This window comes from Alligator mississippiensis, chromosome 1 (genome assembly GCF_030867095.1).
Source record: "Alligator mississippiensis isolate rAllMis1 chromosome 1, rAllMis1, whole genome shotgun sequence".
Taxonomy (NCBI): Eukaryota; Metazoa; Chordata; order Crocodylia; family Alligatoridae; genus Alligator; species Alligator mississippiensis.
Window position 1 is genome coordinate 11533348 of NC_081824.1, and position 27184 is coordinate 11560531.

Below are 27184 nucleotides of genomic sequence, written 5' to 3' on the forward strand. Positions count from 1 at the left end.
GGGGACCTTTGATTTTTCTATGATAAAAAGCCCAAAGCAAACACCAAAGCATATGGATATTTATAATTTATTTTATTGTGATGATAGAGGCACTGGTAGGCTTCCAAACTGGTTTAACTGGTTAACATATCAATAAAACATTGCCCAACTGATCAATCTCTATCTCTCTATACACAGATATAGTGACACTTCATTTTAATTGTGAAAGAATACAGATTTGGGGGTATTTTAATTTATGAATCTGGGATTTTTTATCAAAGAATTTGCCATTTTTAAACAGGGAACACCAGGATTCCCACTAGTGAGGCAAGTGGCAGGACCCAGGCAGAGGAGCCTGCCCAGAGCTGGCATTCAGGACCCAGCTGGAGGGCAGATGAGACGGTGGACCTTCTGGCTACTGGGGGCCAGGAGGATATGCTTTGACAGTTCAAAGCAGGCCAGCACAATGAGTATATCTTTCAGGTGATAGCTGCCCAGACAGCAGGGCAGGGGCTGCATGAAAGCCAACTGTGCAGCCATGGCCCACTGGCAGCTAGCCCAGAGGTGCAGGTAGCTCTGCTGCAGTGCCCATACCAGAGTCCAAGTGGCCGTGTGGTCCCTGTCCAGGTTTGACAGGTGTGCAGACATGGGGATGCAGGTCCAAGTGGTTGGATGCTGTCACAGGTGGCATCAGGTTACAGCTAGGGAGCAGCCCCCACTGCCAGACTGCTGTAGTGGGTAGAGGATGCAAAGGCCACTCTAGGTCAGGGCTGCTGCAGCAGTCCAGCTGACACAGGGAGCTAGTGTCCACATATATCAACTGGCTGGGCCTCAGAAGCTCCTGACGGCAAGTAGCCCTGATCTGCTCACCAGGGAAGCTTTTTATACAGCTGGGGCCAGCACCTGTGGCAATGCTGGTAATCCCAGTATTAAAAAAAAAAAAAAAAAAACTACCAGAAAAAAAGCAAAGCAGGACACTCTGTTGGAGCATGCCCATAGGCAGCCAGAGGCTAGGTCCTCCAAGGAGATACTCTGGCACCCAGCCAGAGCATCCCTATGCCTGCCACATGCACAGTGCACAGACACCCCCCCCCCCCCACAGGAGCAGCAGCAGCAGTGCTTATCAGAGCTCTCATAACCTATCATTGGCAAAGACCCCTGGCAGCACAGCATCACCTCAGACTGGTGGCTACACTTGGCAGCAGCCTGGCTGCTGGCATGTGCCCTCAAGCAAAACCAGGCTGGCTCTTGCTCTCACCTGCAGCTCCTGGCACTGCAAACAGGGGCCGTGCACTATCAGGCCAAGCCAGTTCCTGCCTCCATGGAGCCGGTCCAGCCCAATAGTACACAGCTTCTGTGTGGGGTGCCAGTAGCCATGAGTGATGGTGAGAGCAACGTGGTTCTGTCCAAGGGTGCACGCTACCAGCCAGGCCAGTGCTGTGTGGCATGTGCAGCTGCCAGTCTCAGGTGGCACCGCACGCTGCCAGGGGTCTCTGCCAAGAACGGGTCATAACCGCCCTGATGGACATTGCTGCTGCTGCTGTGGGGGGAGTCTGTGCACTGTGCAGGGGGGCAGGCAGGGGACCCACCCCTCCCAAGCAGTCCCCCCATATCCACAGTCCCCTCCAACCAAAATCCCCCCACCCCACCACCCCCACAGGACGCTGCTGCTGCTGCAGTGGGGGGCAGGGGCTGTACACTGTGCAGGGGGTTAGGCAGGGGACCCACCACTCCCAAGCAGTCTCCCACCCCCACAGTCCCCCTACCCCCACACAGTCCTCCCACAGCCACAAACCCTCCCTCGATTCACCCACAAACCCCACCATCCCAAACTACCCCCACAACCCTCCCACTCACATACCTACCCAGAAACCCCACACCCACAAACCCCCGTACAATCCACCCACAAACCCCACACCCCCCAAACCTCTGCACAAGCCCCATGCCCACAAGCCTCACCCCCACAGACCCTACACTTAGCCACAAACCTCCCCATACCCTTCCCCCCACCCCACAACCCCACATCTCTCCCATAAATCTCATACTCTGTGTGCCCAGCTGCCAGACAGGGTGGGAACTGCTGGCAGGAGCCACAGCTGCAGAGCCAACTGTCACACTGCAGCCCTGTCCTGTGTGCATACTAGTGCTGGGATATGCAGCCCCAGCCTGGGGGGGCTCCTGGTCTCAGGAACCACTTGGGGAGTGTGATGGGCTGGGCAAGGTGTGGTGGAGGTGGCAGCAGGGGTGTGTATGTGTGAGATAGAGTGAGATAGGGGTCAGGGATGGAGGAGCACTCTGGGTAAGTGAGGCCTCCAGAGCCAGGCTTAGAGCCTCTGCTCCCCTAAAGCAGCCTATGCAAAGGAAGGCTGGCCTGGAAGGGAAGGGGCCTGCTCAGCCCAGTCTCTGAGCCCCAGTTGTGGGCTCCCTAGGATGTCATGGGGATTGTTGGGGCCTGGGTACAGGTGCAGAAAGGAGAACAGTAAAGGCTGGCACTTCTGAGCTCCACAAAGCAGCTGGTGGGACAGCCACAGCTGGACTCATGTCCTGGTGCTGGGACAGAGCTGTGGCCAGAAGGGAGCTAGTGAGAGTAGGCAGAGACGGTGGGTCAGGAGTGAGGGGCAAGGGCATGGGTAGGGGCACGGCCCTGGCATCCCAGTGCTACTCAGTGCCCCACATCCTGGTGAGCAAAGGGGGCAGGGGCAGCTCAAGGATATCTTCTTGATGATAGCTGCCCAGAGGGCAGAGCAGAAGCACCAGAAGACATGACAGCAGTGCTGCATGAAGGCCAACTGTGCAGTTATGGCCTATTAGCAACTGGCCCAGAAGTGCAGGCAGCTCTGCTGTGGTGTCCATACCACAGCCCAGGTGGCTGTGCAGTCCCTGTCTGGGTCTGGCTGGCCAGCTCACTATATTCAGTCACATTAATTGCATGTGTAGACATGCTCTCTGAATACATGGAAGTGAGGAGCAAATTTGAAAACAATGAATTTGATCCTAAACATGGCTGTAGCAATTGGCACATAATACCTATGTATTTAAGGCATCCAGAATTTGTGCGTATTATGTTTTTTTCCTTGTTTTTGAAACTGCTGGAGCCTGCCAGACCTGGACATTGTACTCAGCACAGGTTGGGGGCCCTGGCAGCAGGGGTAACTCCTGCTGCACCCCGCTAGTTGCCGTGTGCTCTGCCTGCTGCTGCACCCCTGGGTGATGTCAGCCAGGAGCAAAATAGAAGTTGGGCTGCCAGTGCTTTGTCCCCCTACCCCACCGATCCTGCTCTGATGCAGAGGGATGTAGCAGCTCCCACCTGCTGCCTACCCTGGCCTGGCTGAAAATGAGCTGCTGCTGTCCTGCACCCCACTCCATGCCACCACCAACCCAGTCTGGCTGTTAGGAACTTGTGGCACTGCCACACCATGCAGCCAGCTCCACCCATGCCCTGCCCTGCCCTGCCTCCACATTTCCAGCCGTAATCATCCCCGCCCCACAACTCTCCCCACCCTCCCTCCTCCCCCAACCCCCATGCCCCAAGACTGCAGGGCTTTTCTGCTTGCCAGTAAGTTGTTGGGTGTTTGTTTTTTTTTCAAGCAAGCCCACCAGAAGCACAGAGCCTGCACTTTTTCACAGAACCTGCCTGAATTCACGGTTTCCACAGAAATTGCACAATTGCAATTTCAGTAGATCCCTATTCATAAAAGAAAGGGGGTGTTTTGCATACATGTTGCTTAACCTATTTTTAACATCACAAGGTAGAGAAAGCAAAAAATCCTGCTTTCCGTGTGGGATCGGTAAAATCAACAGCAGCAGAGACTACATGGTGCTGCAATCCCCCCCTGCCTTCTTCTTCTACCATCCTTACTCCTCCTAGGACCTTGCTGCCAAGCTGGATATCATCCACGGAGAGCACAACAGCCTCCAAAGGTGCAGAGACTGAATCTCACTGTATCCTCAGAGCTGCAGCACAGAACACACATGGGAAGAAAGGGGATTTGCGAACCCTAGGACCGGGGCACTGCACAGATCTCATGGGGCATTGGGGGTGTGGTAAACCCGACTGCAGGGGTGAGGTCCAGGTCTAAGCGGGAAACGCCAGGGGCAGGCTGGAACGTGAACCTCTGCAGGAGGCTTGCGAAGAAGAGGAAGAGCTCCATTTTGGCAAGAGTCTCACCTGCACACATCCTCCGGCCTGCAAGGAAACACACAAACACCAGGGCACACTGAAAGCAGCTGCTTCTTTAACACAAAAGAGAAATGAATGCCACAGGCCAGCTTCTCCTCTCACTTAACTGATGTTAATTCAGAGCATAAACATCTATGTCAGGTATCAAGGGATGAGAGGTGAGACATCAGAGAAATTAAGGTGTTCTCCTACTTTTTCAGAGCTATATGTCCAAGCCGTGCTCTGGAGCCATATCATCATGGAACAGTAGAGCTAGATGGGCCTTCAGGAGGTCATCTTGTCCAACCCCCGACCAAACCAGCCCAGTCCAGTACGTATCTAACCCATTCTTAAATACTTACACAGTCTCTGTACTCCCAGGTGACCCAGCTGTAAATGAGTCCATGGTCATCAGGGATCCTGGTTTTCTCAAATAAAATAAAAAATCCCCAATTTTCAAATTTAAAAAAGTAACCCAAAATCCACATTTTTCCATGATTAAAATAAAACAGTACTATCCACACACACACGTGCGTGTGCGTGTGTGTAGCATTTCATTTTCATGGGAAAATGTGGGGTTTGTGTTACTTTTTTCATTTAAAAAAATGGGGTTTTTTTATCAGAGAAAACCAGGAGCCCTGATGGTCATTTAGCCTGGAGAAGTTAAAGATGATTGGCTATGGGCCTGGCCATATCACTCTGCTGTGGGCCGTTTGCTGCAGAAATAGCTGTTAGGTCAAATGGACTTATCTTTGATCATTGATGTTATTCTTGGATTGAGCAAATTAGTCACATTTTTAAAGTGCATTTGTGAAATCAAGCATCCAACTCTGTGGGTGTGTCTACATGAGATACTTTACTGTGTAGTAGACTAATCTACTGTGCAGTAAAACATCAGCATCTACACATGTACACCATTTACCATGCAGTAACTTAGTCTGTTGAGCAGTTAGCTACTACCTGTAAATACAGGTAGTAAACTAGCTGTGCAATAGATACTACATGGTAGCACATGTTTAGATGCTGACTGGGGGCAAATTTGCTCCTGCCCCTAGGGGACCATAGAGGACAGGGAGCTCCCCCAGTCATGGTGCTGCTCAGCTCCCAGCAACCCCCAGGAGCCAAGCAGCAGTAGGACGGGGTAGCTCTCTGCCCAACTCCCCCTATACTGGCATTGCTCAGCTCCCTGCTCCCCACAGGAGCCAGGAGCAGAGCAGAACCAGGACTGGGGAGCTCTCTGCTTCCCTGCACAGCAAGAGGCCAAGAGCTGTCCCACTTCTAGGGCAGCTTCCAGCCATTCCCTACCCAAATAGGCCCCATGCATATCGAGAGCGGCCACATGCTCTCTGCCAACCCCCAGGCTAGCACCCCAGGGCCTGGAGCTCCCCCAACTGCTGTAGGCAGGGTAGGAGCAGCCCTGTACCAGGCTGCTCCCAATAGGAAGCATGTGTAGACACGCTCCCAGGGAAGGCTTTCTGCTCAGTATTTTACTGCACAGTAAGCTTTTATAGCATTAATAGCACATGTAGATTTGCCCTATATGTCAGAAATTTCCTATCGGAAAAATCACAGTATTTAAAAATGAAAAATTTCAACTGTGTTTTATAGAGACCATCAAAAAAAAAAAAAAAAAAAGAAACGTGCATCTATTTCCATATGATGAATCTGCTTTCAAAATCTTTGTAAACCAGATTTTTTTGTTCAGGGCTAGTCAAAACAACATTTTAAACTGCCCTCAGGAAACCAGCAGTGCTAGTCACTGAAAACAGATGCCCTGAAACTCTGAGAAACTCTATCTAACAAGCAAGCTGGCATGATTTGCACTACTTTCACCTGATTTATGGATAGCCTCATAAAGCTTTAAGTTTGGACAGATCTTATCAATAAGAATTGATTTTGTCACATGCTCTCCTTAAAATAGGACCACACAATACATTGTGCCAGATGGGCACTCCTAGACATATGCCTAATATATACCCAATTCAACAATGTATGCCCAACATATGCCCAATAAAACACAATTTATATATATTCTTGCCATTAGGGACATCATAGTGTTCCATTTAGGATCATGGACAAAGGTCTGCTCAAGTCTAGCAGCCCATTGGACTAGCTGAGCAGAGGATACCAGTTTTCATAGCCAATGGTACATGACTGGGCAATGTGGCAAGGACCACGCTTCTCCACCTCTGACTCCTGAGCCTGAACCACCAGTTCTAAGAACAGCTGGTTTCAGCAGAGGGGCAGCTTATGGCAGGAGTGCAGAGTGAGGTCAACAGAAGGGCAGCCTATGGCAGGAGTGGAGAGTAAAGTCAGCAAAGGGGCAGCCTATGGCAGGAGTGCAGAGTGAGGTCAACAGAGGGGCAGCCTATGGCAGGAGTGCAGAGTGAGGTCAACAGAAGGGCAGCCTATGGCAGGAGTGAAGAGTAAGGTCAGCAAAGGGGCAGCCTATGGCAGGAGTGCAGAGTGAGGTCAACAGAGGGGCAGCCTATGGCAGGAGTGCAGAGTGAGGTCAGCAAAGGGGCAGCCTATGGCAGGAGTGCAGAGTGAGTTGCACGTACACATACCTCTCTAGTTATAACAAGACGTATTAACCCCTTCATCACCACACCCCCTTACATTAATGGGGGGATACTGAATCCAACATGGACCTGTCCCAAGCAAGGGACAGTTAGGGAAATGTTAGGCTTTGACATAGCCAGAGCCACTGGATGAGGTTATAATCTCCTGACTCTTAGTCATCTTTCTCTCCCAGCAATAAGTAGAAAACAGACAGTACCTGCTGAAAAAGGCATGAAGGCCTCCTTCTTCACAAACTTTCCTTCAGCATCAAGAAAATGCTCAGGATAGAAAGCATCTGGCTTCTCCCACTGAGATTTGTCTTGCAACACAGAGGCCAGCAGGGGGATGATGTAAGTTCCCTGGAAATCAAATTTGTGGAGTTATCCCATAGAGGAATATGGTCATTTGATCACTCCTACGGTAATAGGAGTTAAAAAGTACAGCAATAAATCCCGTCAATACTGCCATAGGACATCTGATCCAGTCTGATTTAACAAGAACTAACTGAGCCAGGACTCCAGAGGGTTTACGGCTAAGAAAAATAAAGACAATAAGAAAAGAGAAGCAAAGCAGTGCTGCTGGCAGCTCACCTTTGGGATAAAGTAGCCCTTTAAAGTTACATCCATTGTAGTCTCATGAGGCAAGTCCATTGGCAGGATGTTAGAAAACCTCTGAATTTCATGAACAACTGCATCTGTGTAGGGCATCTTACTACGATGTTCTATACGTGGAGGGTTTGATCCTAGGACTCTCTCGATCTCCTCCTGGACTTTTTCTGCAAACATTTGTAAATGTTAAAGGAGGAGACCAGAATTCACTGATCCCGAAGAAATGCTGTATGTTTCTGCTATGGAATACATGAAATTACATTGCAACCATACAGACAACTCTCAGAAATTTCTCTACTTCCAAAAATAATGGGGTACTGACCTTATTGTATTTGCTCAGGACTATCACAATTGAATGGAGAGCTTCTGAAGACACATAGATAACCCACTCACTTCATTAAATTGCCAAATAATAATATGCAGCCATTTAACTCAAGCTGAAGAGAGGGACTCTGATGGACTCTCGGTATTCTAGATTATAAAGTTCTGTCAAAATCAGAATGGTTCACAAATTCCTTTTGAGTTTGCTATAATGTTGCTTTAGAAGAAAACTAGAAACCAATTCTAATGAACATCCAATGTCAGCCTTTTCAGAAAAAAAATGTATATTTTATGTTGAAATGACTGTCCTTTGTGTTCTTATATAGCAAAAATGTTAAATTGAAAGGAATTTTTCGATTAAATTGAAATGAGCAGCTCACGTTGTTTTGGAAAAAATCTATTTCATTAACCATTTTGGAGCAAAAATATTCCATTTTGATGAATAATTGTTTGACTTTTTCACATTTACTTTTATATACTTTTATATATGGTAATGTAATACAGAATTAAAATCAAAATTAACACTGAAATTGCTTTTAGAGAGATGAAATGTTTTGATCATCTTCTTTATATATATAGATACTATTACTATATATAGATACTATGTACTTCCAGTCCACTTCCAAGTTTGCAGGGGAGCACACTGCCCCCCCCCCCCCCACACCCTCTGGCTCGGCAGTTGGCTGTGGGGGGACAATAGGTACCCCCCCCCAGACCTAGGAGGCACCAGTCACTGAGCCAGGCAGTGCCAGGGAGCCCCCCAGCACATTGCCCTGTGGACCCGGCATTGGACTGGAAGTGCTTCTGGTTCACTTCTGGGTTTGCTGCCGAATGCACTGGGGAGCCCCCCACACTTCTGTGGGACATTCCATGTGTCCCAGCATCACGGTGTTCATGAACCATCTGCTACCTAGAGGTATGTAGGAAAAACATTTAAAGCTGTGTGTATGTCCAAATCACCGAATCCTTCTGAATCTCTCCATATTGATTCGGAGGGTTCCGATTTGATTCGGAGAAATTAAAGGGTCCTCTGATTCAATTTGGATTTAGACATTCAGCCACCGAATCAGGAGAAATCTCCGTTGTATTGAATTAGGGACCAAAGCTTCACACAGCCCTAAAAGAAACTGCGGTCATACACAGTTCACTCTCCCTTTTAGCATCCACTCTCTGCCACTGTAATACAGGATACTGGGTAAGATGGACCTATCATCTCACCCAATAAATTGCAGTTCTTTTGTTATCTTATATGTTCTTATAACAACAGCAATACTTATTCTGTTACAGAGCCAAAGTCTGGATCATCCAGTGCATCATTGACCCTTTCCTTCAGCAAGTAAGGGGCACCAGCCCTGAACCCAGGAGAGCTGTGCTGATGTCGGTACACTGAATTCTATAAAGTTGCAAGAGGAAAGCACTTCCATTGACCAGAACCCAACAGCTCCATATTTACATAGGTGTAACTGGGCATGTCTACACGTGTATTAATGTGCCATGGTTCCTGTGCATTGTTTAGTACCTGTAATAACAGGTATTAACTAAAGGTGCAGAACCACAGCTTTTGCCGTGATGTGCTAATGCGCAGTAGAATTAATCTATTGCGTATTTAGTGTCTCATGTAGGCACACCCACTGAGATCCAAATCTGGCTGCAGGGAAATAAAAACCCTAACTCATTCACAAGATGAGCCACAGAGGACATGGAGTTGTTAATGGCTCTCTACTGAAGGGCCTCACTATCTTTCCTCAAGCTACTAGCACCTTGGTTTTGGGGTTCCCCAATTCAATATGCAGTGTGCTGAGCACCATTGTTGTTCTCCTAAAAGCACTTACGCTGAATTTCGGGGTACTTCATCATTAGCAGAAAGCCCCAGCGCAGCGTGGTGGAAGTGGTCTCCAAGCCAGCAGTAAACAAGTTGGTTATGAGGGCTTTCAGATTGCCATCTTGGAAATAACTATTTGTGTCATTTTCTTCCTGGAGGGAAAAAATAAGACTCAAAGGTCTCCATTAAAAATAGAGCCCATGAGGGAGAGAGAGAGAGAACGGGAGTACAGTTGTACTGAGTCCCCAACCCCGGGGGGTACCCACAAATTATGAGAATTTTCTATCTTAATAGAAATTAAAATAATAGTGTAATAATAATTGCAATTTACCTGTGTGTAAATAAATCAGAAGCATGAACTCTAGAAATTTATTTCTAGAGCTCATTATTATTTTGAAAATATGTTATCATATTAGTATTAATAATATATTATATATTATTAATAATATAATAGTATTGGCATTATGTATTATTAATAATATATACTAATAATGTATGGATATTTTATTATTATATTATTATTATTATTTTGGAAATATACGCTTCATTGCTGAACAAGAAGGAAAGATTTGTTGAGCCTCCCTGCCTTCCTGACACCCGACACCACCAGGGATGAGAACAGCCTTATCTGCACATCAAAGACCAACTCACACAAAAGACTCTCACAGACCCAAGGGAACAGACTTCCAGCCTCAAAGTTCCCCTGTGCAAAATTAAGTTTATTTTCTAAGTAAGAGGATTATTACTATCTTGGATTTGTCCAGCCTAAAGAAAGGTGTGTGCGCCCAAAACCTTGCAGAAAAAGGTTGGTTTTTTTTGCAATTTCTTAGTCAATCTAGTATAAGGTATCATCTCTGAACCAAGAGCTCTAGAGTTTTGCATTCCAAGAAATTTATTTCAACACTTACGAATTGAGCTTAGAATTCAAATACAGAATTTCTCCATTTCCTGTTTCCAAAAGGGGAGGCGGGATGCTCCCCCACCAGCAGGAAGTAGTGACACCCAAAATCTCTCTCACCAGCCATGACTGGGAAGCTGTAACTTAACAAGCTTGCATCTCAAGTAAAATTAAGGAAGTTATTCTCCCGCTCTACTCAGCATTGGTGAGGCCGCAGCTGGAGTACTGCATCCAGTTCCGGACACTGCACTTCAAGAAGGATGAGGAGATGCTTGAGAGAGTCTAGAAAAGAGCCACTCATATGATTAAAGGCCTGAAGAGCAAGCCATGCAAAGAAAGGCTGACACATATGGGACTGTTCAGCCTGCAAAAGAAAAGACTTTGGGGGAATTTGGTAGCAGCTTACAAATATATCAGGGGAGAGCATCAGGGGCTAGGCAAACAACTATTCACCAAAGCACCCCAGGGGAAAACCAGGAGCAATGGTTATAAACTCCTAGAAGAAGGTTTCAGACTGGATATAAGGAAAAACGTCACGGTTCGAGTGACCACTCTGGAATAGCGCCCCAGCGGGGGTGGTGCAGGCGCCTACCCTGGAGATCTTCGAAAGGAGACTGGACACACACCTTGCTGGGGTTATTTGACCCCGGCAGTCTTCCTTGCCCAGAGCAGGGGAGCTGGACCTGATAATCTCCCGAGGTTCCTTCCAGCCCTAAACGTCTATGAATCTTTGTGAATGTATAATAATCATCGCCCAGTGTCGGCAAATCCCATTGCCACCAGAACGTGGCAACAATGAATTTGGCAATACCTACCCCACAGCTTCTTTGGAGCCAAACCCTTAAGCCAGCAGTTACCCCTGACTTCTGTCCCCTCCCTATTTGCCACACTGATCGCCTTCCCCTACCTGGCTTCCCTTTCCCCAAGCACCACTCTGATTTCTGCCCTCCCTTGAGCGTTGCTTTGATTCCCTTACTGTCCCTGAGTGCTCCCTTGACTCCCACTGCTAGCACCTCCACCCCCCTTTAACTTGGCACGCAGGGATCATGTGCCAGCCACATCAGCTTCCTGTACTACTAGTGGCACTTGTGGCACAGGTTAGTCACCACTGGTCTATATAATAAAAAGTGTGAAAAAAGTCTTTAATCCAAGAAGGCTTTGATCAGATGCCCTGAGAAATGCACACATTTTTTCTGTGCCAGGTTTAGTCTACAAAGGTCTGAGCTCTTGACCCCATCCAGTCATGAATATATGTAAGGGCTTAGATTGAAGCACTAGATTACTGGGCATTTTTACACATGCTCCGATGCATTCCAATTAAAACACATCAGAGCAGACTCAGTTAATCGAGTTCTAATCAGAATACTCCAGGGTGCTGCAGCATCTCGTGTATTCAGGGTCCCCGCCTTTCAAAATGGTGGTGGGGGCACTTTAACTAGCGCTCATCAAACAAGCTTTAGTTAAAGTGCTGCCACCACCATTTTGAAATGTGAGATGCTGAATGCACAGGACACTGTGGGTGTTTTAATTAGATCAGCTCTCAGCTCAAAGTCCAATGGGTAACAAGGCCCTGAGTCCTGCAAGAGGCTGAACTCTTAAACCTTGATACAATAAAAAACATATAAGACATGGAAAGTCCCATTGACACTGAGCTGTTTTTTAATGGTTCTTGCCATCAGTGTCATCCCATTGACACCTATACACATGCCCGGTAGAGGGGCGGCACTTTAAATAGAGCAGCTCTCAAGAGCTGCTCCATGTCAATGAGCAGCTAAAAAATAGCTCAGTGTCAATGGGACTTCCCATGTCTTACATGTTGGAGCAGCCCTTTAAATGTGCTCCCGAGTAAACTTACTGTGCAATATTTTTAGTGTGCAGTAAACCTACTTCAAATTCATTGCACATGTAGACGTTCCCTCCTTGGTTAAAAAAGGGCTAACAGCAGCAAGCTACTTGTGAAGTTTGGCTACTTTGATAGGTACATGCTTTGCCTAAACTTTTACGATCAGGTCTGAAAAGGAAACACGCAAGGCAGAAGAAACTGCAACGACATTACCTCCTGCTGTCTTATGAGGAAAGCATCAATAAGACTGCGCTGGTCATTTCTGTCCAGTTTTCTGAGATGTTCTATAAAGGTAACTTGTGAAAACGCATGTAGTTCATCTCTGTTTTGAAGAACAACCTTGTGGCCCTTCAGGAGAAATCCAAGGGCTGGGAATAGATTATAAATCTAAAAATAAAGGAAGTTAGAGAAAACAAACATAAATGCTGAGAATACTTCATGAGCAGGTAACTTTTATAGGCCAAAGCACTCCACCAAAGGAAATGAATGTTTTTATGCCTCATTTGCTGACCAGCTAACTGAGGCACGGTAAGCTCACATCTTGAGAGCTTGGGGTGTAATCATCAGCCAAGCCCTCACTCCTCATTATCTGAGCCTTCTTAGAGTGGCCCTAGATGCTTGCACAAGAACAGGGAGCCTGAGAGTGATCAGAAACATATATTCAGAGTGGTGCTGAAACAGCTATGTCCCCCCAGTTCCAGGATTTGAGATCTGCTGAGTAAGAGCAAGTCATTTGGATATGCATCTCAACGCCCCACCCTGACTTGGCACAGAAGCTGTGTGGACAGGGCCACTCCCTCCATGTGCTGACTTGAGCTAGCCAAATCTTAAAGTGTCAAGTTTAAAACAAAATCCTTTATCTCAATTCACTTTCCAGCATGCTTTATGAGGAGCAGCTGCAGGAATTCTCCTTGAAGCTCAGTGAGACCAATATGCCTTAGAACTGTGAATGCTGTTGGAAAGATACAGCCACTGGGAGAGAGCTATATGACTATGATTAATTGACCAAATAACATCAACTGACTAATCAATTGGCCACATATTATTTAACTGCAGTCAAAACTGTCAAAAATGCCATGAAATCAAGAATGGCCTTGTGTAAGTAATGACCTACCATTTTTTATTGCATAATAGTGTTAGCTGTTAGCAAGCACAGGCATGAGAGCTCTGTGCTCCTCGGTCCTGCAGGAATCAGGACACACACTTCACTTAGAAGCAGACACCCACCCACTTGGCTCCCCTCTCCTGAACGCATCCAGCCTTCTTCCGCTCACCCGCATTAAGCCACAAGAGGTTGAAGAAGTTACTCTCTGCTAAGGGAAGAACCAGACCCAGCAGCATAGAAAAGCTTCTCCCCTGACCATCTGCTGTGACTGCAAGCATCTCCAAATACAAACAGCAAAATGAAAAAGAGAATTGTTCAGTTTAGAATATCATTCACATTTATACCCACCTAGCACCAGCAAGACTAGTGACAGAAGTGACACATAAACCAGTTTAAGTCATCAGAAACTGATTTAAACCTGTAACAGAACAGAAGTTCTGTGCACATAAACCAGTTCCAAAATGGCGAAAACTTGTTCAAGAGAAACCTGGTTGAATGTAGTATCAGACTTAACAGATTTGGGTCAAACCAATTTGTGAAACTTCCATCCCTGACCCCTTCCTGGTCCAAGTTAAATCACAATCCCCCAGCATCCCAGCACACTCTCCAGCCCTGGGCTGGGCTAAGCTGTCTGCTCCAGCAAAGAAGGGTTGGCAGGGGAGGCAAGCACTGCCCCCCTCTCCCTACAGGCAAACTCCAGCTAGGGTCTGGGGCCTGGGAGGTGGGGTTAAAACCCTCTTCTCACAGCTAAACCCTCCTTCCCCTGAGTACAGAGCTGGCTTGCCTGCTAAACTTACTGAAGCTTAGTGCTGGCTGCAACTGTAGACTACAAATCCCACAGGCACCTGGAAACAGGAAGAGGAAGTGATGAGCAACCCTGCAGAGTCCTGCTGCTGTGAGTCTGGAGAGCAAATCCCAGAGCCCTTGGGGGCAGCAGGAAAAGGAAGCGAACACAGCCCATGCTGGCTACTTGCCAGAAAGCTGTGCTCAGTGTTGCCAAGTCTCACAAGAAAAAAAAGCCGCACTGCCTTTAAAAACAAGCCCAATTCCACTTATAATAAGTGAGCTTGGCAACACTGGCCATGCTGTAGCCCCCCGCCAGCTTCTGACTTGAGCCACTGCAGGCACGTGACTGCATTCCCTGATTCAAAAGTAAATGTCTGTCCAGTTGTTTCTCATTTTAATCTCTGCAGCTTAAACTAAACTGCAAAGACTGAATCAATTCAGCCTTGGGCTTTTTGACTGTCTGTACTTAGCCTAATAGTTATAAAAATGCATTACAACTTTGTGAGTTTAATGCCATCAGTAATAACAGCTAACTAACCTGGGGGGTTTTTGTAATAAGCATAAGTATCTAACTACTGCAGATTAAAGTCTCTCTATTAGGAGGGGAGTAGGAAGATGTTTTGTATACAAGATGGGGATTGGGAAGCTCCATTGCAGTGCACTAGAGGGTTTGCACTCTGAGGTTAAATTGTCAGAGAAGTGAAAGTGAGGGGGGATGGGGTGCAGTTTAAAGTTTTAGGTTGTGAACTGGGGAGTCTCATGTTGTTTCTTATCCTATGAGCTATTTTCAGGTATTGTGCACTGTACTGAGCCTTTCTGGAGAGACCTGAACATTATCATCATTAGTATTCATGATAATAATACTGATGATAATGATAGATAGTGTATGTTATACTATATACACGCACACACGCACACGCACACTGTTGTTGGTGTTCATGTGCTTGTCATTACTACCACTCTGGCTGTGACTACATGATTTGATGCAGGGGCCGTGGAACAATTCGGGAGATACAGCCTGCTACACGACAGGAACTGCAGCGCTCAGTTTTGGAAAGCAAGAAGTTCTGAGCTGGACCCGTGTATTATCCTCCAGTTTGTTGGACTGTTTCTGATTAATAGGAAAGATTAACATTCTGCAGCGGCCATACAACAGGATGCATTCATTTGAACAGTGATTTTAAAATATTCAAATTTACCATAACTGATGGACTTCCACAAACCCGCACATTTTCATTGATCAAATGTAGGAGTTTAACGAATTGGGGATCTTCATAGCCAAATCTCTCTCCAAGTACTATGGATACGATGATATTACCCACTGCTCCATTCATTATCATAATGGGGTCAAAGGGCTTTCCTAAAAATGTTCAAATCAAAGAAGAGATTATGGAAATAGGATGGTTAATAGGTGGCTATTATTATTCTTCCTCGTATGACTGTAGCACATAATGTTCCCAGGTAAGATCAAGACACTATTGTGCTTGGCACTGTGCACACTCGTAATAAGAGATACCCCTGCTCCACAGAGCTTGCAATCAAAACAGACGAGACATGTATACAAGGAAAACAGGGATCAAGAGAGATTAACAGTGACATTCTACTCTATCCAGGTCATCTAAGTGCCTATGTTTTTCTACAGAGCATTTTTGGCACTTACATTCCCAGAGGAATTCTACGCTCAGCTTTGCAGTCAGGCAGACTAAGCAAGTGTGGTTGTTGCCCTAGCCTAGCACATACATACATGTCTTGTGGACATAAGGGATTTTAGACGCCCAACATTGGAATTGGTCAAAATCCATGACTGCCAGGCTTAAGCTGAGGACAGAAGAAGCATGTGTGTGTATCTTTTGCTCTCATAGTTCACTGGCCTTGGAAGCTGGAACCACAAGCATCTCCAGGAGTTGAAGCATACCTTCTCCAAAGCTCTGCTATCAAGGGGTTACACTGTTTTACAGTTTATTAACCAGTCAGGGGTACATAACCATTGGCCTTTGATCAGTGGTATGTGACCATTGCAACCAGTGTGACAGTATAAACAGAAGGAATTCCAAACCAATTGCTTTTTTTAGACAGCACAAGAGAGAAAATAAGAAAAAAAAAAAATAAGAAGAACCCTGCATGCCATACCCTGCCCCAATTCCTTATCAGCCTTGAACAGTCTTTGGGGGCATTTTTACACCTGCTCCTGATGCATCCCAGGGCACTTTTAATTAGCAAGCCATGCTAATTAAAAGCACCCACGCATCACATGTACCAGCAGCATAGCACGCCTCCGCACTGAGAAAATGGCTGCATTGCACTTTGAACTAAAGCACACCAAATGTGTGTTAGTTCAAAGTGTGCCTTCACCATTTTCTCAACACTGAGGTGTGCCGCACCATGGATACACATAATGCATGAGGCTGCCAGAGTCTATCAATTTACGTGCTCCAGCAGACTCAATTAATTGAGTCTGGTCTAACGTGCTGGACATCACAGCAGCCTTGCTGCATGTGTGTAAGTGCCCTGGGATTTCAACAGTGTCCTTTTAAGGTCCTGGACGTCATGTCTCCACCTCTGTCTTCTCTTTGAATTCTGAGCTACAAGACAGTTGCTCAGACTACGACTGGACCCTTTATCACTTCCAGTCCACTCTGCTATGTGACTTTCCAGGTCAGTCTCAGTCTGGCCCCAGGTAAGACAAGGCCTCTCAACAGATGGTCAGTTTATTTGTTACCTCCAGCTGGAGGCTAGACTTGAAAAAACGGTTTTTCCCTCTGTTACATTCATCCTGTTATTTTGCTAGGGAAACACTTGGTTCTTTCTGAACGATCCTTAATGTCTGTCCCATTCAGAGCAGGTCATTTAGGCATCACTATCCCTATACTTAAACTATGAAGCATGGGGAAAGTGCTCAGCAAAAACCAGCCATAAGGGCATATACATACGGAGATCATACAATCAAACAGAACCCAGAAACTGGACATAGAGAGGTACTCCAAGCCATCACATCTGCAGAGCCATCTCTGATCAGATAGCAACTGCTTACTGCAATGCACAGAAATAGTAAGAACTAATACTGCATTATGCTAAGGAAACCTGTAAATCTAAAATATATTCCCCATTTGAAGAGATCTTGCAGCCAGGGGACTTTGGAGGTTTGTGGTAAAATACAGAGCAAAAAGTGTTTATTATATTGCCTTCTGCTCCTAAATTTCCTTCCCACTTCAATTCCTGATGGCCCTCAACTGGTCAAGGTTTATCACTAATGAAAGAGCTGCGCCCAAAAGGGACATATCTTTTCTACTAGTGTCACACTCTGGCCCAGGGTTTTGAGTTTATTGATCATGGTTAGAAGAATACAGGGTCTTAAGTTTAAGTCCCTAAAATTGGGGAGGAGCAGGGGCAGTGTTTTGGGGCTTTCAAGGTTCCATGGTTGGCTGCCCCCAAGAGAAAAATGTGGCATCCATGTGCTGTAAAACTCTCTTTTTCATAAAATAGCTTTCATTTCTTCTTCTAACAGTTGCAAAAAAATCTCAGTGAGATTAGTGGTATTTACTAAAAGGGGGAAGTTGGATGAAACAAAAGCAGCTCTTAACCAGCACAAGCCAAAATTTTACAGGTTTTCTGAAGCTAAGCTCCAACCCACCTTTCTGAGATTCAAACTTTTCTATCAGATATCCACACTCTTCAACAATGTAATCCTCAGTAACTCTCCTGCCCATTCCTAAGTCCCGTAAGGTTGAGAGGGCAAATCTTCGCATCACCTTCCAGTTTTGGCCATGTGAAAAAATAATACCTGAAGTGAAGAGAAGATTTCAAGTCAGAAGAGTAATCCAAAGCAATGCTTTCTTAGAAATACAAAAGACATCACTCTTCCATCCACAGTATTTGTTTAGCTTAGGGCTAGATGGTAAAGCAACACCCCCAATCCACAAAACACTTAAAGGTTTGCAAGTCTGTTTTTGTTTCAATGAAGGAAACAAACCCTCAGGAAGAGCACGTTGTAGAGCAGGGGTGGGCAAAATACAGCCTGCGGGCCAGATTTAGATCATAAGGCCATCTGGCCCACAGGGCCTCTCCCAAAGCCAAAAAACAATTAGCACTGGCCCTGGCCTTCGGCTGCCCCTCTGAAAGCTGGCACCTCTGCACAGGAGGCGCCTGTGCCAGTGCCCCTGCAGCAGCATCTCCAACTGCTTCCTGAGCAAGAAATCCACACCCCAGCCTGGCTTGACCCACCCCCAGCCCCAAGGGAGGGGTGCTAGAGACAAGAAGCATCTGCCTGGTGACCCTGTTGCTGTATCTCAGCTCCACTGGGTAACGGCTCCACTAGACCAGGGATTCCTAGCGGGGGAAGCGGGCCTGGGAGTGTAGGAAGTCATTCAATATTGGGTCTGGCAGGGCTGGCCCCACACATAGGTGCTGCTATGTGGGGTTAAGGACTCCTGTGGGAATGCATGAGCCACATGCTACGGGGCCAAGTGGGGCTGCACGCTGCTGCCACATGGGACTGGGGACTCCATTGGGAGCATGGGAGCTGTGCGCTATGGGGCTCGTCAGGGCTGGCTCCACATGCTGCCACCACATGGGGCCAGAGACTTGAGCTGGGAGCTACACGCTATGGGGCCTATGAGGCTGGGCCCAGCTGGCACCACATGTTGCTGCCATATGTGGCTCTGGGACCCCCACTCATCCCCACCACCCCACATACACCCCACCCCCACACACACCCACACCATCACACACATTCCCATGCGCACACACCCACACCATCACACACATTCCCATGCGATTCCCAGCACGGGTTTGTGGCAGGCAGATCGTGCCTGACCAATCTAGTCTCTTTTTATGACCAGGTTACAAAACGCCTGGACACAGGAGGAGGGGTGGATGTCGTATACTTAGACTTCAGGAAGGCCTTCGATACGGTATCTCACCCCATACTGGTGAGCAAGTTAAGAGGCTGTGACTTGGATGACTACACAGTCCGGTGGGTGGCGAATTGGCTGGAGGGTCGCACCCAGAGAGTCGTGGTGGATGGGTCGGTTTCGACCTGGAAGGGTGTGGGCAGTGGGGTCCCGCAGGGCTCGGTCCTTGGACCAATACTCTTTAATGTCTTCATCAGTGACTTGGACGAGGGAGTGAAATGTACTCTGTCCAAGTTTGCAGATGACACAAAGCTATGGGGAGAAGTGGACACGCCGGAGGGCAGGGAACAGCTGCAGGCAGACCTGGACAGGTTGGACAAGTGGGCAGAAAACAACAGAATGCAGTTCAACAAGGAGAAATGCAAAGTGCTGCACCTAGGGAGGAAAAATGTCCAGCACACCTACAGCCTAGGAAATGACCTGCTGGGTGGCATGGAAGTGGAAAGGGATCTTGGAGTCCTAGTGGACTCCAAGATGAACATGAGTCGGCAGTGTGACGAAGCCATCAAAAAAGCCAATGGCACTTTATCGCGCATCAGCAGATGCATGACGAATAGATCCAAGGAGGTGATACTTCCCCTCTATCAGGCGCTGGTCAGACCGCAGTTGGAGTACTGCGTGCAATTCTGGGCACCGCACTTCAAGAAGGATGCGGATAACCTGGAGAGGGTCCAGAGAAGCGCCACTCGTATGGTTAAGGGCCTGCAGACCAAGCCCTACGAGGAGAGACTAGAGAAACTGGACCTTTTCAGCCTCCGCAAGAGAAGGTTGAGAGGCGACCTTGTGGCTGCCTATAAGTTCATCACGGGGGCACAGAAGGGAATTCGTGAGTATTTATTCACCAAGGCACCCCCGGGGGTTACAAGAAACAATGGCCACAAGCTAGCAGAGAGCAGATTTAGATTGGACATTAGGAAGAACTTCTTCACAGTTCGAGTGGCCAAGGTCTGGAACGGGCTCCCAAGGGAGGTGGTGCTCTCCCCTACCCTGGCGGTCTTCAAGAGGAGGTTAGATGAGTATCTAGCTGGGGTCATCTAGACCCAGCACTCTTTCCTGCCTATGCAGGGGTCGGACTCGATGATCTATTGAGGTCCCTTCCGACCCTAACATCTATGAATCTATGCACCACACCCCCCACCACACTCATACACGTACTCCCACACACTCCCACACCCCCCACCATACCCACACCCCACACATACCTTCCACATCCCACCACACACACATCCCTACTCCCCAACCCCACACATCCCACCCCCCCAACCCTGCACGCACCTTCATTTTGAGCTATTGTGCAATCTCCTCTATATACTCTATACAAACACACATACTTCAGGACAAACATATTTTTTAAATAAAATTTAAATATATTATAGCACATATTTGACATTTAGCATACAATTCTTTTTTTTTCTTTCATTTCCAAGATGGCAACCACCCCTCTCAAAAGGATTACTTCTGGGGCAAAGGGAGGGACCTCCGGTAACAAAGGTCAGGGGTTAAGGGGTGAGTTTTCTGGTCCCAAGATGGTGACCAAGTGGTGAGGCACCTGTCAAGGGTCAGGGCTACCCCTGCAGGACTGGACAGCTCACGAAAACTGGTTAAGCAGCCCTCCAGCTGAAATGATTGCACACCCTTGTTTTAGAGAGACAAGCAAAGCATAGCCCAAGAGCAATCCAATTGCACCTTTCTGCTGGGACATGGAGCACACTGATTCCAGCCATTATTCAGAAGATAGGTAAAGATGGGCCATCCACACTCCCTAAGAGGTCTCCAACCACCTGAGTAGACTTGGCCTGCTTCCTCAACTAAATTTGGTCTATGAAGAAGAAATCTAAGTCACCTTTTCCTTTGGAAAAATCTTCAAATACTGGGATTTTAGGTCTCTCTGCAAATGCATCTGCCTGGTTCACCAGAGCTTCCTTCACTGTCTCGTAACCTGAGAGCACCACCATCTTCTTGATTCCCATATGAATGTTGACAACTGGCCCATAAGTTTTTGACAGCTTAATTGGGAAGAAAAGAAAAGCATTTAAAGCAGTGGGCCAGATCCATCCATTAGAGTCAGTGGAGCTGTATCAGAGATGGAGTAGGTCCACTTTGCTTGAAAAAGTTGAAATGCAGAAGGGAAACTATATTTTTTTGCATTTAACACACATCTTCCCCCAAAATCAGCCCCTCTCCCCACCCGTCTGCCACAGCCACTTGTATTAAGCAGGGACGCTGATTTTCTGCCTGAGATAGAAGCACCCTACTTTGATTTCTGCTCCACAGTGCAGCAGCTGTGGTATTACAATTCAGGAAGTTGAGAGGGTCACTTGACTTAAAAAGAAGAGATGATCATTAACAGCTGTGGAGTGAAGAACAGTGAGTCGCTCCACAGCTGTTAATGATCATCTCTTCTTTTTAATGATCTTGATGTTCCACTAATCAAGACAACTTTTCTTAGGGAAATTTTGCTTTCTGACAGATGCTCCTGGTCTCTCTCCTTCAATTTCACAGCCCTAAACACTCTTCATCTCTTTTCAGAATCATAAATCCATCCATAGACACCAGTCTTTACCAGAAGCCAGGGTTTCACCTTTAGTTAAGCAGGAGAAGGTGAGTCAGCTGAAGATTAAGCTTTGACCCTGCTTTGACCCTGTACCCAGGTGTGGTCTATGTGATAAAATACAATAATTCACACACCTACCAAAAGAACTGGCAATCCATTACCACTCTGCCTCCTTTGGACCAGTTTGTGGGAATGGAGTTCATGTTTGTGAGCACCTTTAAATATTCTCACTTAAAGTTATTTCTATTTAGTTGGCTGGATAATTAGAGATCAAAGGACAATTTGCACTTTGAAATCACTGTGGGTGGAGCCACGTGCCAATGCAAACTTGGATTCACACAAATGGAATTTAAATGAAGACCACCTGAAAATCAGACATGGATGTTAGATACTAGCAAATATTAATATGATGAGCTATCGCTTTCAGAATCGCTAGAAGCTCATGAAGGGGATCAGATGTGCAATCAGCTCTGGAGTAGTGTTGACAGTGATGGAAGTAAGGACTGTAAGAATAAAAAATATAGAGAAAAAAATGCATGTCATTTTTTGCTGGGGGGAAAGAACAAGGAAAACATGGAAGTCACAAGAAGCGCCTGGAGCAAAAGGAGTTAGAAAGTCCAGTTCTCAAGTTGTGTGCAAGGCAACAGTGTGTCGTGACAGGAACCCCATGAGATGGATGCAATTGGTATGAACTGGTGGAGATGAAAGGTATGGAGGAATGCTTTGAATAAGTTCATTAAGGTGCATAGTACTAAAAGTGATTTGGTCACATAAGGGGCAATGTTGCATCCTTAGCTTAGGATCAGTAATATAATTGAATTATAGGCATGATCAGCAATATGACTCGTTATAGAAATGTAAGAATAAAGAGAATGATGATTCTTTGGAGAAAAGAAAAGGGAAAAGTTAAGACAGGAAAGATGAGGTAGGAGCAGCTATAGGAAAGTCAGTGTGTGGAGAAGCTAAGAGGGGCTCAACTGCCAGGAGTTGGCAATAGCACAGCTGGTGACCTAGTGTGTGCCAAGGAGTAACAATGAAGTAACGACTCAGGACCATGCGCGTTTCCCAGACATGGGCAGAGATACCATGTGCTGGCAGAAATTGTAAGGACAGCTCATAAAAGGACCACAGTTGGGAGCAGTGGCTGCAGGAAAAATGGTGCCACCACTAGCAAGGGGAGGAGAAGCCAAGGAAGGAGAGTCATTAGGAACTTGAAATAGAGTCACTGTCACATTGGGTCCCTAAACCCACAGATGGAGCCATATCCCAGGTAGCCCCAAAAGCTGCACAAAATCCCCTTGACCTTAGCAACTAAACAGTTTGGGAGAAGAGAGAAGACTTACCTCAAGGAGAGTCCGGTAGGGTCTCTTCAGGTCTATAATGTGCAGGTTTCCAATGATGGGTAAGGGCCTTGGTCCTGGAGGGATGTCCTTGCTGCTACTGCTGCTGCTCCAGAACCTCCCAATTTTCATGATAAACAGAAGAGTCATGACCAATGCCAGGCATACCCCAGTGGGATCAGTCCAATCCATTTCTCTTTAACAAACAGTTGGCTAGAGAGGTTAAAATCCAAAACTAAAAAGAGAGAGAGAGAGAGAGAGTGTGTGTGTAAATGGCCTTTGCTGGAAAACCGAATGCAGAAACTCACTAACCACTACATAAACACTGTATGTAATAAAGGACTCAAACTCTCCTGTGCCTGCAAAATCATTTAATCCACGCCCCCCTCACCGACCAATCCACATTCAGAAGGGAACAGGCACCACTGTGTAATACAAACAGTGTTCCTGCTCCCCGTTTCAAACAACCAGCATAACAAGTCAGCAGACAAATCTGTAAATGTTTCACTTGGATGAATGTTCAGCCCCCTGCCTTGGCAGGAGGCTTGTCCAGTCAGCAGTTTGTATGAGAGAAGTCAGATACCAAAAATTCAGCAAACAATTGGTTATATTTCCTAACTAGACCCTGAAGCTGGCATGCCAGACTCGTCCACGACAGGAGGAATGTGCTATGTGCTTAAAAATACTCAGCATTGCAATAATTCTTCTCACATGGAATTTCCAGGGGCTTTGTGGGATCAAAGTGTGGCCAACTACAACCAATTTGGAGAAAATCACTCTGCTTCTTTAAGGAAATTTGAATGCCTCCACCACTCCATGCTAAGGTATCACATAACCTTCACCTGGGCTTCTTATAACATTTTTCAAGAAGACAACATGCACAAGGCACCAAATGAGTGTCTCTTTCCAACTTTTCTGTGGTGTAAAGTGCCTATTTCCCTTAGGCTTCTTTGAGAATAAGAGCCACACAAATTGCACACTCACCATTTCCACTTGCTAATTTTTAAAATGTGGGATTAAGGCTTTTCAACCATGAATCTGCCTGGGTTAAAAGAGCTTCCTTCATTGCTTTGGATCCTAACTGCCTTGCCATTTTCTTGGTTTCCCCCTGAACACTGAAGATGGGGCCATATTTCCCACATGGATTAAACGTAGGGGGAAGGGGAGAGGAAGGGAACCCATGTTTCCATATCACTTTTGAAAACATGTTCAGGCATCAGTCTGATTTCAAGGCATAGAGGTTTAAATGTTTGGGGTTTTTTTTATTATTTCCTTCTTTTCTCTTCCTGCAAATACATCTGAATGAACAGGTGCCAGGTTTAGTGTTTGAAATTATTCACATGACTGAGCTTCTCCCATTGTGTTTCACTGTCTATTGCTGAATTTTAGGCTTTGCTAAAAGGTAGTAGGCATCAAATTTAGGAATAGTGGGAGCAGAGTCCAATTCAAAGGTGACACATACACAGCCACGTAGCTGCATTTTCTGGCTCTTCTTCAGTTGGGGACTATGTGCAAAGCAAATTTGCCTTGTGTGTGTATCTGCCAAGGGGAGGGTGTTGCAGCCCCCAGGGGAACTCTTCTTCCAGTCCCACAGCTGCAGGTTCACTAGTGAGTAAAAGAAACCAAATAGACATCAGACAACCTTTATTCACTGCCAGTTGGTCAACCCACCTGACTGGGGAATTATGCTGGGGGGACACACAAATCCATAGCTCCCTAGGAACACACAGCTTTATAATATATACGACCATCCAATCGCAAGCTAACAAGTGGATGCACGCCACTAGCCTTTCTGTTGCCCATCAGTTTGTTATCATTTCAATCCACCTTCCATATTCCTGGACCATATGTCTGATTTCCAAATCATTCAGGAGACCAGACCTTGAATGAGGTAAGATATTATTTATAATCAGTTCTTAGCCACTTAAGTCTGACACCGTCTGGTCATCCCAAGGTTTTCACCACATTCTTCGTACTTTCCTTGGGTGGGTCTTTCAAGCAGTCTCGAAGGGTCTTTCCTAACTACCAAGTGAGGACCCTGCTACCAACTAGCCCAGTAGCCTAGTGATTACTAGTGAGCTATCAGTGGGAGATCTGGATTCTAGGCCCATTCCTCAGCATAATTCAATAACCACCAGGTCACAATCTAGGCCTTGCCCAAACATCTCCCCAGCCTTCCCCCACTGAAGCTAGGATTGCCACCTTTTCCTAACATCAATCCTGGACACCCGACCCCAAAAATCACATTATTTATGTATTACTTGTTGCGGGAAATTGGATGAGACTCGAGATTGGGTTGAAGGGGAGTTCAGGGCTGGGGTGGGAAATCACCCCTGGGGAGAGTGCAGACGAGAGGAGGCAGCTCCCGGGTGAAGGGGTAGGGGTAGGGATGGGGCAGAGGGGAGTCTGTGGCTAAGACCAAAGTACATAAACAGTATCAGTGTTGGTGACTGTGGTCCTCAGGGTAAATTGTGGCTGCAGTGCCCAGAACGAGGGAGGCCCTGTCTCTGCTCTTTCATAGAATCATAGAAAATGAGGGTTGGAAGGGACCTCAGGACATCATCTAGTCCAACCCCCTGCTCAAAGGAGGGCCATCCCCAACTAGACCATCCCAGCCAAGGCTTTGTCTAGCCAGGCTTGAAATCTCCAAGGAGCTTCCACCACCTCTCTGGGTAACCTGTTCCAGTGTTTTACTACCCTCCTAGTGAAAAAAATTGTCCTAATACCCAACCTAAACTTCCCTTTCTGCAACTTGAGCCCATTGCTCCTTGTTCTGTCATCTGCTGCAACTGAGAACAGTCCAGCTCCATCCTCTTTCAAACCCCGCTTCAGGTAGTTGAAGGCTGCTATTAAGTCCCCTCTCAGTCTCCTCTTCTCTAGCCTAAATAAGCCCAGGTCCCTCAGTCTTTCTTCATAAGTCATGTCCCCCAGCTCCCTCACCATTTTTGTTGCCCTCCGCTGGACTCTCTCCAATTTATCTACATCCTTTCCATAGTGGTGGGCTTTGTGCCCTTGCCCCTTGCTCTGTGGAGTCTACACAAAGCTTCCAAAAATTACAGCCCAATTCTAAGACATTGGGCACCCAGGGATGTCACCCAGTGTGACTCTGGGCAAGGATTCCCAGTGCTGCAGCACTGCAGAGTAGGAGTTTTGAAATGATGGGAGCCCAAGAAGGGTGGCTGTGCCTTAAGGAAATGATCGTTCGGGCACAAAGCAAGACGATCCCCATGTGAGGTAAAAGAGGGAAAGGGGCCAGGAGGCTTCCCTGGCTGACCACAGAAATCCAGGGCAGCCTAAGGGCCAAAAGGGGAGCACATAAAAAGTGGAAACAGGGAGAGATCACCAAAGACAAATATACCTCCTCTGCTCGTGCTTGTAGGGAGGCATTTAGACGGGCCAAAGCTACCATGGAGCTGAGGACAGCAACCCAAGTAAAACACAACAAGAAATTGTTTTTTAGATATATAGGGAGAAAAAGGAAGGCCCAGGGAGGAATAGGACCACTGCTAAATGGGCAGAAACAATTGGTGACAGACAGGGGGGACAAGGCTGAACTAATCAACGAGTTCTTTGCCCCAGTGTTCCTAAGCGAGGGGCACGACAAGTCTCTCACTGGGGTTGTAGAAAGGCAGCAGCAAGGCACCAGACTACCATGCGTAGACCCTGAAATGGTGCAGAATCACTTGGAAGAACTGGATGCCTTTAAGTCGGCGGGCCTGGATGAGTTCCATCCGAGGGTGCTGAAGGCACTGGCCAACATCATTGCAGAGCCACTGGTGGGAATATTTGAACGCTCGTGGCACACGGGCCAAGTCCCGGAGGACTGGAAAAGGGCCAATGTGGTCCCCAATTTCAAGAAGGGGAGGAAGGAGGACCCGGGCAACTATAGGCCAGTCAATCTCACCTCCATCCTTGGCAAAGTCTTTGAAAAAATTATCAAGGCTCACATTTGTGAGAGCCCGGCAGGACAAATTATGCTGAGGGGAAACCAGCACGGGTTTGTGGCAGGCAGATTGTGCCTGACCAATCTAGTCTCTTTTTATGACCAGGTTACGAAACGCCTGGACACAGGAGGAGGGGTGGATGTCGTATACTTAGACTTCAGGAAGGCCTTCGATACGGTATCCCACCCCATACTGGTGAACAAGTTAAGAGGCTGTGACTTGGATGACTACACAGTCCAATGGGTGGCAAATTGGCTGGAGGGTCACACCCAGAGAGTCGTGGTGGATGGGTCGGTTTCGACCTGGAAGGGTGTGGGCAGTGGGGTCCCGCAGGGCTCGGTCCTTGGACCGAT

General features: G+C 46.9%; 1 protein-coding gene across 1 annotated transcript; it reads right to left on the bottom strand.

Moving 5' to 3' along the window:
- Nucleotides 1-55: 55 nt before the first annotated feature.
- On the bottom strand, nucleotides 56-23254 carry LOC132250886 (cytochrome P450 2K6-like). The gene is made up of 9 exons (XM_059728767.1): nucleotides 22891-23254; nucleotides 20837-20999; nucleotides 17715-17864; nucleotides 15283-15443; nucleotides 12406-12579; nucleotides 9462-9603; nucleotides 7291-7475; nucleotides 6918-7059; nucleotides 56-4165 (listed from the first exon to the last, which is right to left on the bottom strand). The coding sequence occupies exons 1-9, from the start codon at nucleotides 23077-23079 to the stop codon at nucleotides 3978-3980; spliced, it is 1494 nt and encodes a 497-aa protein (XP_059584750.1). The 5' UTR covers nucleotides 23080-23254; the 3' UTR covers nucleotides 56-3977.
- Between the last annotated feature and the right edge of the window lie 3930 nt (nucleotides 23255-27184).

What these genes read in the sequence shown, in the direction of transcription:
- LOC132250886 (XM_059728767.1), bottom strand. Translation starts at nt 23,079, where the DNA reads ATGGATTGGACTGATCCCACTGGGGTATGCCTGGCATTGGTCATGACT. An exon ending in AGATTTTTCCAAAGGAAAAG is followed by an intron (nt 17,865 to 20,836) that starts GTGACTTAGATT and finishes TCTTCACTTCAG; the next exon opens with GTATTATTTTTTCACATGGC. An exon ending in GTGGAAGTCCATCAGTTATG is followed by an intron (nt 12,580 to 15,282) that starts GTAAATTTGAAT and finishes CTTTATTTTTAG; the next exon opens with ATTTATAATCTATTCCCAGC.